The 17,559-nt window shown below is 39.5% G+C and overlaps 2 protein-coding genes across 8 annotated transcripts in view; one reads left to right on the forward strand and one right to left on the reverse strand.

Annotated features, from left to right (window-relative positions):
• The window catches only part of Ankib1 (ankyrin repeat and IBR domain containing 1), a 167,792-nt gene that overhangs the window by 21,651 nt on the left and 128,582 nt on the right, over positions 1–17,559 (forward strand). The gene's annotated exons all lie outside the window — the stretch shown is intronic.
• Positions 1–17,559, reverse strand: part of Krit1 (KRIT1 ankyrin repeat containing) — a 54,167-nt gene that overhangs the window by 17,450 nt on the left and 19,158 nt on the right. For 3 of the 7 annotated variants that reach the window (XM_090333104.1, XM_090333103.1, XM_090333106.1), the window contains exon 1: positions 259–743. Coding sequence is in view for 3 of the 7 variants with exons in the window: in XM_090333108.1 (XP_090189234.1) it covers positions 6,906–6,974; positions 8,382–8,498; positions 10,163–10,369; positions 12,182–12,269; positions 13,177–13,343; positions 15,456–15,607 (800 nt within the window). In the remaining 4 variants the exon portion in view is untranslated. Of the gene's footprint in view, positions 1–258; positions 744–6,103; positions 6,975–8,381; positions 8,499–10,162; positions 10,370–12,181; positions 12,270–13,176; positions 13,344–15,455; positions 15,608–17,559 lie in introns of those variants that run through there. The other 4 variants (XM_090333108.1, XM_090333107.1, XM_090333109.1 and 1 more) reach the window with 3 other exon arrangements.

A 17,559-nucleotide genomic window follows, 5' to 3' on the forward strand; every position in this document is an offset into this window, starting at 1 on the left:
TCCCAAAAAGTAATTATATATATATATAATATAATAAATAAAGACATGGATGGACATTCATTCATGGAGAAAAAAATCCCACCAAAGCCTACTACACCTCAGAGGCTCAAACGACCAGAGAGGGAATGCAAGCACGTGAAGCCACAGGGAGACTGGGGAGAACTAGCCACTCTGCGGGTTCCCGGGTGCGGGGGCAAGGGAGGAATAAACCGGGCCTTGGCCTCGACCACCCTTGAAATCTCCCAGCCTAGGGCTCACCTGCGGCCTCTCGCAGCCGCCACCGCCGCCTCTCCGCCCACCACCGGCAGGGGGAGCCCTAGGCAAGGACTCGCCCGATTGTGGCGCTGGCACCGGCGGCCCAGCGCGGCCCTGACGTTGGCCCTAGGTCGTGGTGGGGGACACTGGAACTGGAAGGGCGGATCCGCAACGCCTCTCCAGGAGGACGCCGCGCCGGCCGCCACCCGGTCCTCCCGTTGCAAGTCAAGATGCAGATCCCCTGGCAAACTCCTGGTCCCGGTTGCTCGCCTTAAGCTCTGGAGTTCAGCCTCGTGGGATCCTCGTGCTCCCAGGTGCTTGGCAGGTGACATAGGCATGCTGAAAAACGGCACTCCACGCAGCTGGTCACTGTGCGGGCAGACCTCACGGCCTGCGGCCCCCTGTGTCGTGGTTGGCCCAAACCTGAAGAACAATACCGACCGGACATTACCGACCAGGTACTGTCTTCAGCCAACCACGGGCCAGGATGACGGTGAGCCTGCCCACGTGCAGCAACCCCCAGGGTCACGCGGGCTCCTGCAGTTCTGGAGTCTGAGCTGAGGATGGAATTGTCAAAGCTTGGCTCTCTACTGATTGAACCACGCCCCCCCTTTTTGCTCTGGTTACTTTTTAGACTGGAAGGGTCTGGCTTTTTTGGGGGGTGGGGGGCGCTGGATCTCCTAGACGGCGACCCTTCTGTTTTTTGCTTCCTGCTGTAGCTGGGACGACAGGCACAGACCACACCTTTTTCTGATGGGGTCTCAGGAACTTTTTTTTTTTGCCTGAGATGTTCTGAAGCCACGATTCTTCAGATTTCAATCTACCAACACTTAGTGGGCCAACAGACATATCCTTCTGGTCCCAGCCTCCCAAGTTTGTTGGAATATAGGTGTGACCCCTTGCACCTGGTCATCATTTCGATGAGAAATAGAAACATGGGCACACACATCACTACTCCTCTTTCAAGGTGATGCTTAGCATGTGTTTTAAGTGCTTAATAGGATTTGGGATCCAGTGTTTTTTTTTTGTGTTTTGTTTTTTTGCCAGTCCGGGGCTTGAGCTGAGGGCTGAGCGCTGTCCTTGGACTTTCTCAAGGCCAGAGCTCTACCACTTGAGCCTCAGCACCATTTCCAGCTTTTTTCTATGTATGTGGTACCGAGGAATCGAACCTGGGTGCTAGGCAAGCACTCTACCACTAGGCCAAACTCTGGGTCCCCTAGTGTTTTATCTTAAGCCATTACCTTTCATCTGCAGGGTAGAAGGCCGCACAACATGGCAGCTGCCTGGAGGAAGAGAGCTCTCCTTGTTAAGAAAATGGATGGCCCATGGCTTTTCCCTGTTCTTTTTCTTCTGGCCTGCAGCTATTTCCAACTTGTCTCAGTGTATGGATGCCTACTACAGTTGCAAACACCATCTAATTTCAGTTCTGATTTTAAAGGTAAAGAATTTCTAGAATTTATGAAAAGCCAGGATAGTCCCTTTTCTATAATTCTACATGTGTGGACTTTTAGTAGTTCTAATTACTGGATTTTCAGGTTGTCATTTACCTGAGTTGTCAATTTAACAGTAACTACAGGAAATAAATGTCAATAGTCCAGAACTAAGCAAGTCTTTGGTTTGCTTTTGAAATAGAGGCCATAAAAAACTGCTTTTTGGTGGTACTGATGATTGAAAATTAAATGCCTCACACTTCCTAGGCAGGTGCTTTATCTCTGGAGCCATGTCTCCAGCCCAGATTTTAACTGTATGATGTTGTTGTTTTCATACTGTTTGTGAACACAGTTTACACCCTACACAAGGAGGGGAGATCGTGAGTGGGGATATGAAGTCAGCGGCCTCATCCTTAGGTTATCTTCAAGTATGATCCTCATGCACTGAAATGATTTTTCTAAGCATTTTCCCACAGATTGTTTTAGTCCTTGATTTTTTTCCCCCGTCGTGGGGCTTCAACTCTGGGTCTGGGAACTGTCTCTGAGCTCTTCAGCTCAAGGCTACCACCCTACCCCTTGAGTCACAGCGTCACTTCGGGTTTTCTAGGGATTAACTGGAGATAAGAGTCTCATGGACTTTACTGGCTTTGAACCGAGAACTCAGCCTCCTGAATAGCTAAGATTATAGGCGTGAGCCACTGTGCTCCGTTATAATTATTACTTTTTTGCTAGTTTGGGGCTTAAACTCAGGGCCTGAGCACTGTCTTTGGGCTTTCTCAAGGCTAGAGCTCAACCACTTGAGTCACAGCACCATTTCCAGCTTTTTCTATGTATGTGGTACCTAGAAATTGAACCTGGGTCTTCATGCATGCTAAGCAGGCACTCTTACCACTAGGCCAAACTCCTAGCCCTCTATTATTGTTAATTACTGTGATTAACTTTTGCTGTTCCTAAGTACAAAAAGTTGCATTTCTCCACTTTTGAAAGTTATCTGCATTTCAAGGAATTTTTTTTATCTTTGACCACAATTTAAGTGGAATCTAGATATTGACATATCTCTATTAGGCTTCTATTAGATGGAAAATAAACTGCATATTTCACTAGCCAAATACTCCTCCTACTCCTAATTCCTTCATACTGCCCCCTTTATATACCTATAATCTCTCTCATCCCTAATCACTAGTAAATCCTATTTGCTTTCCGATTCTAGTTTTTGTCTTTTCAGGATGTCATCTAAAGGAAATGCTATATTGTCTTTATACTTACACAAATATTAATCTTCACAAACAAACACTAAAGGAACCATATTAGTTTATCTATATTGACCAATAGTTTATTGTTTTTTCTTGTTAATATTCCATTGTAGATGTATCTGTTTATTCATTCACTGAAGACTATTTGCATTGTTTCCAGTTTGGGTCTGTTATGAATAAATTACTTTTCATAATGAAAACAATGCAGTCTATGAACAATATTCTATACAGCTTTATGTGCAAACAGTAGAATTTGTTGGGGATAAACACTTGGGAGTAGAATGTTGAGTCCAGAGTAGATATATATGTAACTTCTAAGAAAATGCCAAACAGTTTTCCAAAATGGTGGTGCCATCTGCATCTTGTACCACATCCTGGCCCATTTACTTTCATGTACATCTAAGAAGCACTTATTTCTTCTTTTCATATCTATTTAAAAATTCTCCATGAATGAAAGTGGATGAATCTAGTGCAAATAATGTTGAGTAAGACAAGTCAAGACCAAAGGAACAAAAGGCGCATGGTATCCTTAATATGTGGCCATTAGATCCAAACAGTACATGAGCGAGGACAAAGCTATGGACATGATATTGGAAATATAAACATAACTACATAGACATAAAAATCAATGACTCTATAAACATAATGTTTTATTACACAGTTAAATATGTATCTATGATATACAAACCCTTAGCCTAATTTTGATTATGTTCTAAAAACTAAGTGTCAGTGATTGTATATAGATTCCCTTCTTAAAAACATGTCATTGGAAATATGATGTAAAAATCAATGTTAATAAATTCTTTAATAAAAAATTCTCCATAAATGAATATGCCAACAATAGTTTCTCCTTACTGATGATGAGTACTATTTCAGTCTCTTTGTCTACATAAATTTATTGGACCTATGGTATTTGCTGTGGTACCAAGCTGTTTTTCTTACTGCTATCCACTTATCCTACCAGGATGCTTTGTATTCCTTTTTACCTTTGCTTAGTCCTCAAATGTTAGCACTCTTGCTTTGAGCTTTGCTCTTCTTGCAATTATAATGGCTATCTCCTATAGGGCCTTGGGAGGTATAGACCTGGAAATTCTGATGCTTACTGTACATCACCAGCCACAAGTTTTTCAAAACCTCCTCCATTACTATCTCGGTCTATTTGTCCAGGGGAATTATCCATGCCTCTTATGTCTTATTTCCACATCTGAAGGGACACTGGTTTTTGTCAAAATATCATTTTATTCATCCCCATTGATGTCATCTTAGTTTAGGTTCAGATTGCTTTATACAGCCTTGCTCAGTACTCTGTACTGCCCCAGGGGCATCTTTCAGCAAACTCCAGTGATCTGGGACCAAAGACTCCAGAAGCTCCTCACTAGCAATGAACACAGCACTTTTCAAGGTTTGGGCTTTTCAGTTTTTTCACATTCTCCAGCTACCTTTATCTAAATGTCCAAATTCAAAGCCAGACTCCCAGACTTTGAATTATGTTTTTCATCTTGTACAAGTAATACAGCCTGCCCATAAACAACTGTATTTCACATTATGCAATATGTAAAACAGAATCATATATATCAATTATGACTTTGGCTCTTAGGCTTTTGAAGTATTAGTATTTCAGATAATATCATACACTAACTAATGCTAGTTGGTATTATTTAATCAAATGGGAGAATAATTCGAGTTGCTATCCTAAGACCAAGCCTCAAGGAACTTTGCTTTCATCATAGCTGAGGAATTTACTTTCTGTTTGCTCCATTCTGTCCATGCACTGTATTTCCTACTTGGTTAATAGTAATGTCAGTTTATTTAACTGCTTAGCCTGGACATAGTAAAGTGGCCTTTAGATTTCCTCTCTTTTCTCATCATACATGTTCTCTTGATCACATGCTAGCAAACATTTTGTGAGTCCTTTTCCATTGCCTTCCTTCTTGGTACTACAACCACCACCTCAGTTCAACTCCTTGTCATCTTTCCCTTGACCTGTAACACTTTGAATTACTGCAGCTCCTTGAGGCAATATATATGTGTATATATATATGTATATATGTATGGCTAGAATAGCAACAACTTGGACATAAGTTCTAGAGTTCAGGGAGAGGAAGAAGCTGAAAATTTAAGTTTAGAGTCAAATTTTAGGTTTAGGGGCTCTCTGGTAACTGTGAGACGCTGAAACAGATGACACCAAAGAGGGGGGTTTTTTTTTTTTTGTTGTTGTTTTGCCAGTCCTGGGGTTTGAACTCAGGGTCTGAGCATTGTTTTTGGGTTTTCCACAAGGGTAGCGTTTTACCACTGGAGCCACAACACCACTTCTGGCCTTTCTATATGTGTGGTACCAAGGAATCAAACCTGGGTCTTCATACATGCTAGGCAAATACTCTACCAATAAGCCAAACTTCTGGCCCTGTGGTTTTTTAAATTTAGGTACCAAGTGCAGGATTAAAGATAAATCAAGGGTGGGGGGAGGGAAAGAGGGAGAAAAACATGGGAAGGGGTAACAATGTTCAAGAAGTAATATATATGCCCATGGTTCATGCCTGTAATCCTAGCTACTCAGAGGTTGAGATCCAAGGATCGCAATTCAAAGCCAGCCCAGAACATGAGACTCTTATCTCCAATTAACCTCTAGGAAATGGGAAGTGGGGCTGTGGCTCAATGGTAGGATGGTAGCCTTGAGCTGAAGAGCTCAGGGACAGCACCCAGGCCCAGAGTTCAAGACCCATGATCCCTTCCTCCCCACAACCCCTGCAAAAAAAAAAAAAGTAATGTACTCACTACCTGATCAATGTAACTGCAACCCCTCTGTACACCACCCCAACATAAGATAAAATTAAAAAAATATAAATCAAAATTTCTTGTTAACCTTTCCATAAGATCCAAGTTATTTTGATCCTCATTTTATTTATTTTATTGTAATGTATAGGGGGGTTGCAGTTATATTCGCCAGATAGAAGATGCATTACTTCTCATACATTGATACCCCTTCTCATGTTTTTGTCACCATTTCCCTCCCCCTACCCCTTCCAATACATGATTGAAATTTTAATAAAGTTTGTACCATTACAAATGAAGTTATAGAACTTTCATCAAGCTGGCTCTTCATCTATGTATCTCCATCTTCACTCCCCTAAATGAAACTGATATTTGGTAACTTACTTCCTATAATGTAAAGCGAATATAAAATCATTAATTCAAGCCACAAAAATACAGTTTGTATTTCATAAGTGCAACTACTGACATCAGATTGTTACATAAAATACGTATACAAGCATGCTTGTATGTCACACACAATGGTGTAATTTCTCAACTTTGATATTCTTAATGGGTCTGGATTTATCTCCAAAGAAAAAATAAAATAAACCTCCACATTATACCATTACTAGTACTTCCAGAGACTGCATGAAGTTGTTTAGAGGGAAGTACAAAGGTCTACCTTGTTACTTAGTAACGGCTTTGAGAAGCACTGTCCTCTGCTATATATACATTTTAATCAGGAATTTTATAAAACATATTAAGAAATGCTATAGACTATGGAAAAGTGCTTTAAATAACAGTGATATATGGTCCATGTAGAAAATACATTTTCTTTATTCAAATAATGTTGACTTTAAGTATACTTTAAAATAATACAGTTATACCAAAGCTACAATTTAATTTCATCACATTCCATTCCAAATTCCTTACCATTTACCAAAAATAACTTTTTATAAAGCTTACTGTTTTGACTACAAGTACATAGATTGCCAATCTAAAGTTTTATGTGTTTCTCTCAAAAATTAGACTAGCTTATGATAATATCATATAAAATGATTTGGTATATTACACACCAAGGGTAAGTACAGATTCTGTACAATGTAATGTATACATATATGAGAACAAATGCCTTGAAAACATATTTTAAGAAAACTTTCATAGAAGAAATTCTGCGTTTCAGAGTGTGGTAGCTTGGATACCAGCTACTTTTCTTTCATGAATTTCTTTCAGCAGGCATTAATTGTCCATTTAACTTCATTAGCAGTTTTACCACCAGACCAGCCTAGAAAGTAATATATATGTTAACAATAAATATGAATGTAGGGAAATTTAAAAGACATACATAGTAGTGGGTAGTTCCCTATCTACTTGAAAGGGAACTTTGTTATCAGGAAGCAATTTGGGTAATTATTTGAGAATATTTATAATATTTTTGAAAAGATTTAAGAAGTGGCATGCTAGATAGAACTAGTTGTTCAGACAGGACAAGTCAAGAGGAAGGACTTGGGTGGGGAGTGTGGCCTAGTTGCAGAGTGCTTGCCTAGCATGCATGAAGCCCTGGGTTCAATTCCTGTGTACCACATACACACAATAATTGGGAAGTACTTCTGTGGCTCAAGTGGTAGACTGTTATCCTTGAGAAAAGCTCAAGGACAGTACTTGGGCCCTGAGTCCAAGCCCCAGGACTAGCAAAAAAAAAAAGGGGCAGGGGGAGGGAAGACTACCTAATTCCCTCTTGGAAGACAGAATAACAGATCAGAATTAAAACAAATGGTACAACAATTTGTTTAAAACAGAAGTTATCTGTATACTAGTGGCTCATGCCTGTTATCCTAGCTATTCAGGAGGCTGAGATCTGAGAACTGTGATTTCAAACCAGCCCAGTCAGAATAGTTTCTGAGACTCTCATCTCCAATTACCTACCCCAAAGCCAGAAATGGCACGGTGGCTCAAGGTGGTAAAGTGCTATCCTTCAGCACAAAAGCTCAGGAATAGTATCCAGGTCCTGAGTTCAAGCCCCACAATTGACACAAAAACAAAACAAACCCTAGAAATTAGTCAACATCTTTTCCTTGCTTAGGAAAGATCTTCCATTGTTCCTTTGTCTTAAGATAATTTCTGGGGCCGGGAGTGTGGCCTAGTGGCAGAGTGCTTGCCTAGCATGCACAAAGACCCAGGTTCAATTCCTTGGTACCACATATATAGAAAAGAGCTGGAAGTGGTGGTATGACCCAAGTGGTAGAGCTCTAGCCTTGAGAAAGCCCAAGGACAGTGCTCAGACCCTAGGTTTAAGCCCAGACTGGCAAAAAAAAAAAAAGATAATTTCTTTCTACTAGAGGTTTCCCTGAAATTTAAATGGTTATCCCATTTTTCTTCTTCCTTTCTTTCTAGTATTTAGGCTTGAATTCAGAACTTCTAGTTCTCACTCAGATTGTGAGCTTACAGCCATCACATTGTATCATCCTGAGCAATGCCTTTAGCCCAGCTTTTTGATGATTAATTGGAGATGGCGTTGTGCAGATTTTTCCGCTCAGGCTGGCTCTGAACTGTGATTTTTTTCAATTCTCAGTCCTGAGTAGTTAGGATTAAGGTGTAAGCTACCAGCACCCAGTTTGTCATTTTTTTAAAGCAAGAAGTAACTTTAACAATATAGTAGTGTTATTAGTTGTCTGAAATAATTGATACATACCTGTTTTGTGTGTACTATAAAGCTCATTTTATTTTCCATACTATGGATCTGAAAACAAGTATCAGCATCTCCCAACTGCCACATGAAACAGCCATACTTAAGACTGATGAGTAAAGCCTGTGACACAATTAGCAAACATTAGAATAAAAGGTAACACCAAAAGCAATGCCTCATTTTATTGCGTTTCTATACTTAACTAGTCAGATCTAAACATATGGTTTTGAATATTATAATAGTTAACTTAAAGCACCCAAATGCAGCCAGATACCTAGAGTTCACACCTGCTAATTAGCTAGGCACTGGTGGCTCAGTAATCCTAGCCACTCAAAAGGCTGACATGTGTGAGGATCACAGTTCACAGTTCACAACCAACCCCCGCCCCCTTTTAAACCGCCCCTCCAGTCCTGGGGCTTGAACTCAGGGCTTGAGCACTGTCCTTGAGCTTTTTCTAGACTAGCGGCTCTACCACTTGAACCACAACACCGCTTCCAGCTTTTTCTGTGTATGTGGTTCTGAGGAATCGAACCCAGGAACCCAGGGCTGCGAGCATGCTAGGCAAGCACTCTACTTGAGGCTCCCAGCCGCAAGGTCAGATTCTTATCTCTAATTAATACCAAAAGATGGGAAGAGGAGCTGAGGTTCAAGTGACAATGTCATCCCTGAGTGAAAAAGCTAAGTGATGGCACCCAAGCTCTTAGTTCAAGTTTCAGTACTAACACACACATACACAAGCTGCACAAAGATGCAAAACATGCATGTGTTCAAATGAACAGTCATAATCCCTTCAACGCTAAATCCTGTAGCCCAAAGGCTTCTCATAGCTAAATCCTAATTTTTGAAATGAAGTGACATTGAATTTTTCTTAAGCCTCGCTCTCTTCCTCTCTCTCTTTTTTATTCCCTTCCTCTCTTCTTCCCTCCCTTCCCTTCTCCTTTCTTTCCAGGATCTCATTATGTAGCCCAGGATGGCCTCAAACACATGCTCCTCCTAACTCAGTGCGATGTGCACCACCATGTTTAGTTATGCTATAATTTCTTTCATTTAATGGGTATTTTAAACAGGAAATTTATACATTTAAAATTTCTGTCCTGCAGGGGCTGGGAGTTTGGCCTAGTGGTAGAGTGCTTGCCTAGCATGCATGAAGACCGGCGTTCAATTCCTCAGCACCCCACATACATAGAAAAAGCCAGAAGTGGCGCTATGGCTCAAGTGGTAGAGTGCTAGCCTTGAGAAAGCCCAAGGACAGTGACCAGGCCCTGAGTTCAAGGCCTAGGACTGGCAAAAAAAAAATAATAATAATAATGAAGTATGTATTTATGTAAAGTCTTCAGTTCCTAGTGTTTTTTTTTAAATTGTAATGTATAGAGGGGTCACAGTTATATTCGCCAGACAGATAGTACATCACTTCTCACATATTGACATCCCCCTCATGTTTTTGTCCCCATTTCCCTCCCCCCACTCCCACAGTTGTTTTTTTTTAACCAATGGAACAATACATAAGGTTCAGTGTCCTATTCATTAAATAATCTTATAAACATTCTGCACAAAAATACTACTTAATTTTTTGTATGGCTGGAAGCATTCCAATGGAGAAATACATTATAACGGATTATAATCTATAATTCCCCTCCTGAGAGTCATTCAAAAAATTTCTCTATCTTTTACAATGAAATTAGAAGAAACAATCCTATATATGCCATTTCTATATTCTTCATGTAGGCTGATGCTGTTATTTTAGGTATTCTATGACATGATTGGTCAAAAATAGCTGAAAAATCTACCTTTGTTTCCATGTTGAGGAGATGAAGTCCTTTTATATTCACTCCTACATACACAGGGATTACTTTATGATTGCTGGGGCTTGCCTTGGTAAATATCTGCCCTGTGAAAAAAGCTGCTCCATAGGTAGGAATTTCCCAACAATTCTGTAAGAACATGCGCTGCAGGTGGTGCATTTCTTTACTGACACCCTCACTTGTACTTAAATTCTGAAAACAATTAAGGCAAAATAAAAAATCTGAAAGAGGAATTATACCTTTGGTCATCCAAATTAGGTCAACTTAGCAAATTCTAAAATTAAGGATATCTTTAAAGAATGAAATTATGGCACATTATCCCAATGTATCTTTCATTTCCTCTTTGTGGCACAGGGGATGGAACCCAGAGCTTCAAGCTTCAAGTGATCTACCATTTAAGCCACATCTCCAGTCCTGTATTTTTCAGGCAGGGAATGTTTTGGTCTAATGCTGCTTCAAATTGAGATACTCTTACTTATACCTCCTCTGTACCTGGAATCACCGGTATGTAGTACCATGCCAAAGTTATTTGAGGAAGGATCTTGCTGTGTTGCCCTGGGGCTGTCTTTGAATCAAGATCCTGCTACCTCTGTCTCCTGGGATTGTTATATGTCATCATGGCAATCCGAAGCATTTCTATTTTTGTGAAGTATTAAAAAAAAATTAAGCGTGTTTGGTTCACTGGTAGAGTGCTTGCCTAGCATGCATGAAGACCAGGGTTCCAATTCCTTAGTACCATATACATAGAAAAAAGCCAGAAGTGGTGCTATGGCTCAAGTGGTAGAGCCTTAGCCCTGAGAAAGCTCAAGGACAGTGCCCAGGCCCTGAGTTCAAGCCCCCACCTCCCCCAAAAAAAAGAAAGAAAAAAAGAAAAACAAAAAAGAAAGAAAAAGTCAAACTATTCTTTATTCTATTTTACATGTCATGATCAGGGATAGCATATTATTTCAAATTTTTATCTTTTAGCCCTATGACAGTATTTAGCATATAGAAGATATTTGGTAAAAGATTCTACATTACAATGGATTCTCAGTGCTCACATAATTTCATCTTAGCTACACAAGTTGCTGAGATATGGAGGATCAAAGTTTAAGATTACCCTGAGCAAAAAGACCATGAAACTCCAATTCCAATTACCTAGCAAAAAGTGAATCTCCATGCTAGAGATGTGGTTCAAGGGGTAAAATGCTGGCAATAAGCAAAGAAGCCAAGCCACAGTAGGAGTAGTGGTGATGGTGGTAGGGTTCTACAGTCCTAATAAAATATCTTGCATAGGATGTGGTGGCTCAAGCTTGTAATCCTAGCAACTCAGGAGGCTGAGATTGTGAGGATGGCAGTTCAAAGCCAGTCCAGGCACTATAAAGTCTGTGAGACTTTTATCTCAAATTAATCAACAGAGACAGGAAGTGGCTCAAGGGGTAGGGTGGTAGCCTTGAGCTGAAGAGGTCAGGTACAGCACCCAGTCCCAGAGCTGAACCAACAAAATAAATAAATAAAAATAAAATAAATAAGATCTTGTTTGTTTCAGTTTCAGTTATTGCAAAGTACAAAATGTAATTTTAATTTTAGAACTATGAATTTAACATAGCTATGTTTACAACATTCATAATACTAAGCCAGGCCTTGTGTCTCACACTTGTAATGACAGCTACTAGGAAAGTTGAGAATAAAGAGCACGGTTTGAGGTCAGTCCAATCAAAAAATCTGTAAGCCCCCCATCTTAACCCTTGTACGTGGTGACATACCCATCACCCCAAGTGAATAGGAAGAATGACACAGGAAGATACTGGTCTAGGCCAGCTTGATCAAAGAGCAAGACTATTTCAAAGGTAACTAAAGCAAAAATTGTTGAGATGTGTGGCTCAAATGGTAAAGTATCTGCCTAACAAACATGAGGCTCTGAGTTCAAACACTAGTACTTAAAAAAATATTAGAACAACAATAACAGCATTAACAAAATATAAACTAGGTCTTACAATGCCTTTAGTTCATTAAACTGCTTACCTTGTACTCATGAAGAATTCGATTTGTCCAGTGAGGTGCCTTACTTTTCAGTTTGGTTATAGGTACAATGGATTTCAGATTTTCTTCACTGTAAGCACATATGTTAGCATCATTTAAGGAAGTCATCTTTAGTGGTTAAAGTACAATATTCATTCTGTCACAAATCATTGTAGGAACAGAATTTTTAAACTGAAAAGTACTATTTAAAAATATTAGAGAAGTTAACTTTTGAGTTAAAAAATCTACAATCTTAACATTAGGTTGGAGAAATACTTTCTTCTTTCATTAATCAGATATAATTTTTGAAACCTGAGAACTACAATAAACTCTGGTTATGGGGCTTGAACTTGGGCTTGGGCACTGTACTAAGCTCTTCAGCTCAAGGCTACCACCCTACCCTTTGAGCCACAGCGCTACCTCCCATTTTCCAGTGATTACTTAGAGATAGGAGTCTCATGTTCTTTAGTGCTGGTCTGGCCTTGAACCGCAATCCTCAGATCTCAGCCTCCTGAGTAGCTAGAATTACAGACGTGAGCCACCGCGCCCAACACAACTTAGAAAAATTTATAAATGTTTTTTACTTAAGTCAAGATTTAATAATCAAATTGAGTAAACTACATTAAACATACTTCAAAGAAACATAAATGAAGGAAAAAGAGATGAAGTATATTAGACTTAAGAAAAATAACTTTGGAAAGAAAACCTTTACTGTATTTTTTTAAAATTTTAAATCTCATTCTATATCTTGTAGTTTTTTCCAAACCATGCTAAAGTTGTTCTTTTTTGTTGTTGTTCAAACACACATGGTCTTGCCTATGCAGCCCAGTACCCTAGCCCAAACATGGAATCCTCCTGCCTCAAACTTCCAAGTGGTGGCCATGTATCCATATCCTTGGCTACTAACGTAAAAAATATTCTGTAACAATCTTTTAGAACTTTCTGGGTGAAAGAGATTTTTGAACATCACAAGATCATGCACTGTACTAAGTACTTACTTTAGGAAACCTTGTTTATGTTTCTTACTCTCATAATTTCCATAAACTATTTGCAGCAAGAGACTTGCCAATGTTATCAGTTTAACATCAGGAGCTGTATAAAAGCCCTTCAGTAAATTGTATCTGGCTTCATCAAAGAGAATAAGAATTGCTAGTGGATCTTCAATCTTAAAAAGAAAAGTACAATTCTGTTATTAGGTTACAATTTCATTTTCAAAAAAGCAGTAGCTACATATTTGTACACAAATGAGTTATCATTACTTTGATGTAGGAGTTGCCAAACATTTTCATTAAAATTTTAAGCTGTGCACCGTACAGTTCCTATTGCCAACCACTGAAGTCTGCCATTACAGGACAAAAGCAGCTATAAGAAATATGCATTGGTATTGCAAAATCTCATATGGCTTTTTTTTTTTCTATGTATGTGGTACCGAGGAATCGAACCCAGGTCTTCGTGCATGCTAGGAAAGCACTCTACCACTAGGCCAAACTCCAGGCCCCTCATATGGCTTTTTGTATAGGAACTAAAATTTGAATTTTTCCATAGTGTTTTATATATTTCTGGTATATAATGTCTTGAAATTTTTTTTGTTAAATTTTTTCCTGAGTGGCTAGGAAAGTGGCTTAGTGATAGAGTGCTTGCCTAGCATGTACAAAGCCCTGGGTTTGATTCCTCAGCACCACCTAAACATAAAAAGCTGGAAGTGGTACCATGACTAAGTTGGTAGCGTGCTAGCCTTGAGCAAAAAGCAGCTCAAGGACAATGCCAAGGACTGGCATTAAAAAAAGAAAAATCCTGATATTTTGTTTCAGATATTTAGGTTCTCAGTTTCCTTCCTGGATCATCTATTACTGGGTATATCGAAATATAATCATTTTTGTTGTGTAAACTGTACCTTGCAGATACCTCAAATTAATTTATTAGATTTCAGAGCTGTCTTTTAGAATCTTTGGAATTTCTATCATTTCTTTTTCTCGTCTAATTGCTCTGGCTAATCTTCCCAGGACAATCTTCCTAGGAACAACGGTATCCTTATCTTCCTTCTGATATTAGGAGATTATCAGTTTTACCTTGAATATGATGGGCTGTGGGCTTTTCATAAATGTTCTGTTCTTTATTATGCTAAGTTCCCTACTATTCCTAGTTTCCTGAGTTTCTATTATGAAAAGATGTTGAATTTTACCAAATGCCTCTTGCGCTGAGAAGATTGTGTGTTTCTCTCATCCTATTAATATGATTCTAAAACATAATAATACATTGGTTCTTGGTAAATATTCCATTTTTTTCTTCTTTTTGGTTGTGGGGCTTGAATTCTAGGCCTGAACACTGTCCCTGAGCTCTTTAGCTTAGGTCTAGCGCTCTACCACTTTAGCCACAGTGCCACTGCATACCAATTTTTATGTAACTCTAAGTGTATTTGGCTGAGGATCAAAGCTACTCTTGATTTGATAATATAAAGACAATATACATATAGGGGCTGATGGAGGCAGCTCAAGTTACAGAATATTTGATTAGCAATGAAGACCCTGAGTTCAACCCTAGTATCACAAAAATAAATTTCAAAAAACAAATGAAGAATATCTCCGCCGCCCCTCCCCCCCCCAATCCTGGGGCTTGAGCTCAGGGCCTGAGCATTGTCCTTGGGTTTTTTCTCAAGGCTAGAACCCTACCCTTTGAGACATAGCTCAAGGGTTTTTCTATGTATCTGGTACAGAGGAGTCAAACCTGGGTCTTCCTTCTAGGCAAGCACTCCTACCACTAGGCCAAACTTCCGGTCCTGAAGACAATATTAATAGACAAAATTTCTATAAAGGTTAGACTTTGATCCTAAAATTATGTTCTAAAAACTGCTTAGCCTTGCCTGTTTAAATTCCTTTGGTTAAATCATGAAATGCATTTGTTTCTTTTCTTCGATAGTACCTTGAATCCTACTTCCTAATACTTAATTTTCACAGAGACTACTATATGTAGATGGTTATCCCTACTGTAAGTCATTAAAATCTCTCTTAGGTTTCCCTTGTGTACATGTATCCTTATTGCATTATTTAGCCTTTTTCTAAAATCAACAGTAGTTTACAGATCTAAATTCTGTCACTTTTTATTTTACTATCTTTGTAGTTCTCTACTTGAGTCAAGCACAGCTACTTACTGTTTAGAATAACTTTATGTTCCCTTTGTAAATATATTCTCCATTCAGAAGATACTTTTCTGTTCTCTCCCTCTCTTTCTTTGAAAATTTTTACACAACTGACAATAAAAAAAAAAGTTCCAAGCAAACCTTTTTTTCAACTTCTAGAGGAAGTCTCACATCTCTTCGCAGGAAAAGCTGCGGTGTTTCTCTTTGGGGATCCAAATTAGTCAATTCAGCAAGTATTTCTGGCCAGTCACGAACATGTTGCAAGGGTTTATGATAAGGCTTGAGCTGAAGACCTAAAAAACATCTTTCCTTTTATAAAGGTTAATGTAAAAATATTCAATTATATCAGAATGCAAGTACTTGACTATATTAAGTACTGCAGAGATTCAAATTAAAGGTCTAAATTTTTTTTTTGTCAGTCCTGGGACTTGAACTCAGGGCCTATATACTGTCCTAAGGCTGTCTCAAGATAGCACTCTACCACTTGAGCCACAGCACCACTTCCAGCTTTTTTCTGTATATGTGGCACTAAGGAATTGAACCCAGGGCTTTGTGGAAGCTAGGCAAGCACTCTACCACTAGGCCACACTCCTGGCCCTAAAGGTCTAAATTTAAATCAGTATTTAATCATTACTAAAACAAATTCTGAGCAACCACTTGTTTTGAAAAAGTGTAAGAATCATAAATGGGCCAGGTGCCCATGGTTCAAACCTGTAATCCCACCTAATTGGGAAGATGGTGAGATCTGCATCTAAAGCCAGCCCAGGTATAAATGCAAGACTCTATTTAAATGAGAAGCTGAATGCATTGGTTCATATATGCCATTATAGCTATGTGGGAAACATAAACAGGTAGGTAAGTGCAGGACTGTTCATAGCTAATGTGGTCAAAAGCCTGCCTGCCAAATGCAAGGCCCTGAAGAAGGACGGAGGGAGGGAGGGAAGGAGGGAAGTTAGGAAGGAAGGAAAGGAAGGGAGGGAGGGAGGGAGGGGGGAAGGAAGGGAAAGAATGGAAAAAAGGAAAATCTTGGGGCTGTGGATATAGCTTAGTGGTAGAGTGCTTCCTTAGCAAGTGTGAAGGTTTAATATCCAGCACTGAATGAAGAAGTTTTTTCAGGAGGAGTTATGAAAGGGGTGACAACTAAGATGCATTGTATGCATAAAGTGACATTCTGAATTGAAACCCTTTTATATACCTACTTAAAAGCAATAAAGTTATAGAATATATCATAAAATTTATCAAATGTGCATGAAATTCTTCCATTACAACTTAATTATGAAATAATCAGTATAATTTGGTATTAAAGGTGTACTTAAGGTATTACAAACCAGTGACATCCATAATGAAATTCTAAAATATCTGCAAAACTTTTAAGGAAAAAAATCAATCTATAATGATATTAGGTGATTTTAAATAAAAAGGTTTGTTAGGACAAAATGCAAAAGAAGGGCCGGGAGTTTGGCCTAGTGGTTAAAAGTGCTTGCCTAGCATGCATGAAGACCCAGGTTCGATTCCTCGGTAGCACATACATTGAAAAAAGCCAGAAGTGGTGCTGAGGCTCAAGTGGTAGAGCTCTAGCCTTGAGAAAGTCCAAGGACAGTGCTCAGGCCCTGAGCTCAAGCCCAGGACTGGCAAAAAAAAAAAAAAAATGCAAAGGAAGAGAAGATCTGTATTATATTGCGATAAGTACTGAAAATAAAAACAAGTTGTGTGAGCACTACATTTAATGACATTTAAATCAAGGCCACTGCTTGAGAAGGAAAGCTGTTTCCCCGCCCCTCCCCGCCCCCGCACCCAGTCCTGGAGCTTGATCTCAAGGCCTGAGCACTGTCCTTGAGCTTCCTCAAGGCTAGAGCTCTACCATTTGAGCCACAGCACCATTTCTGGCTTTCTTTCTTTTTCCTCCCTCCCGCCCTCCCGCCCTCCCTTTCTTCCTTCCTTCCTTCCTTCCTTTTTGTTGGTTGTAGGACTCGAATTCTGGGCCTGAGCACTGTCCCAGAGCTTTTCAGCTCAAGGCTGAAAAGCTACCTACATTGAGCCACAGTGCCACTTCCAGTTTTCTGGTGGTTACTTCAAGAGTCTCACGGACTTCTATGCCAGGGCTGGTTTTGAACCAATATCTTCAGATCTCAGCCTCCCAAATAGCTAGGATTACAGGCATGAGCCATGGCATCTGTCCCTGGATTTTTTTTTTTTTTTTTTTTTTAAAGCCAGTCCTGGGGACTGAACTCAGGGCCTGTACACT

This window comes from Megascapheus bottae, chromosome 5, assembly GCF_031878675.1.
Source record: "Megascapheus bottae isolate mThoBot1 chromosome 5, mThoBot2.hap1, whole genome shotgun sequence".
Taxonomy (NCBI): Eukaryota; Metazoa; Chordata; class Mammalia; order Rodentia; family Geomyidae; genus Megascapheus; species Megascapheus bottae.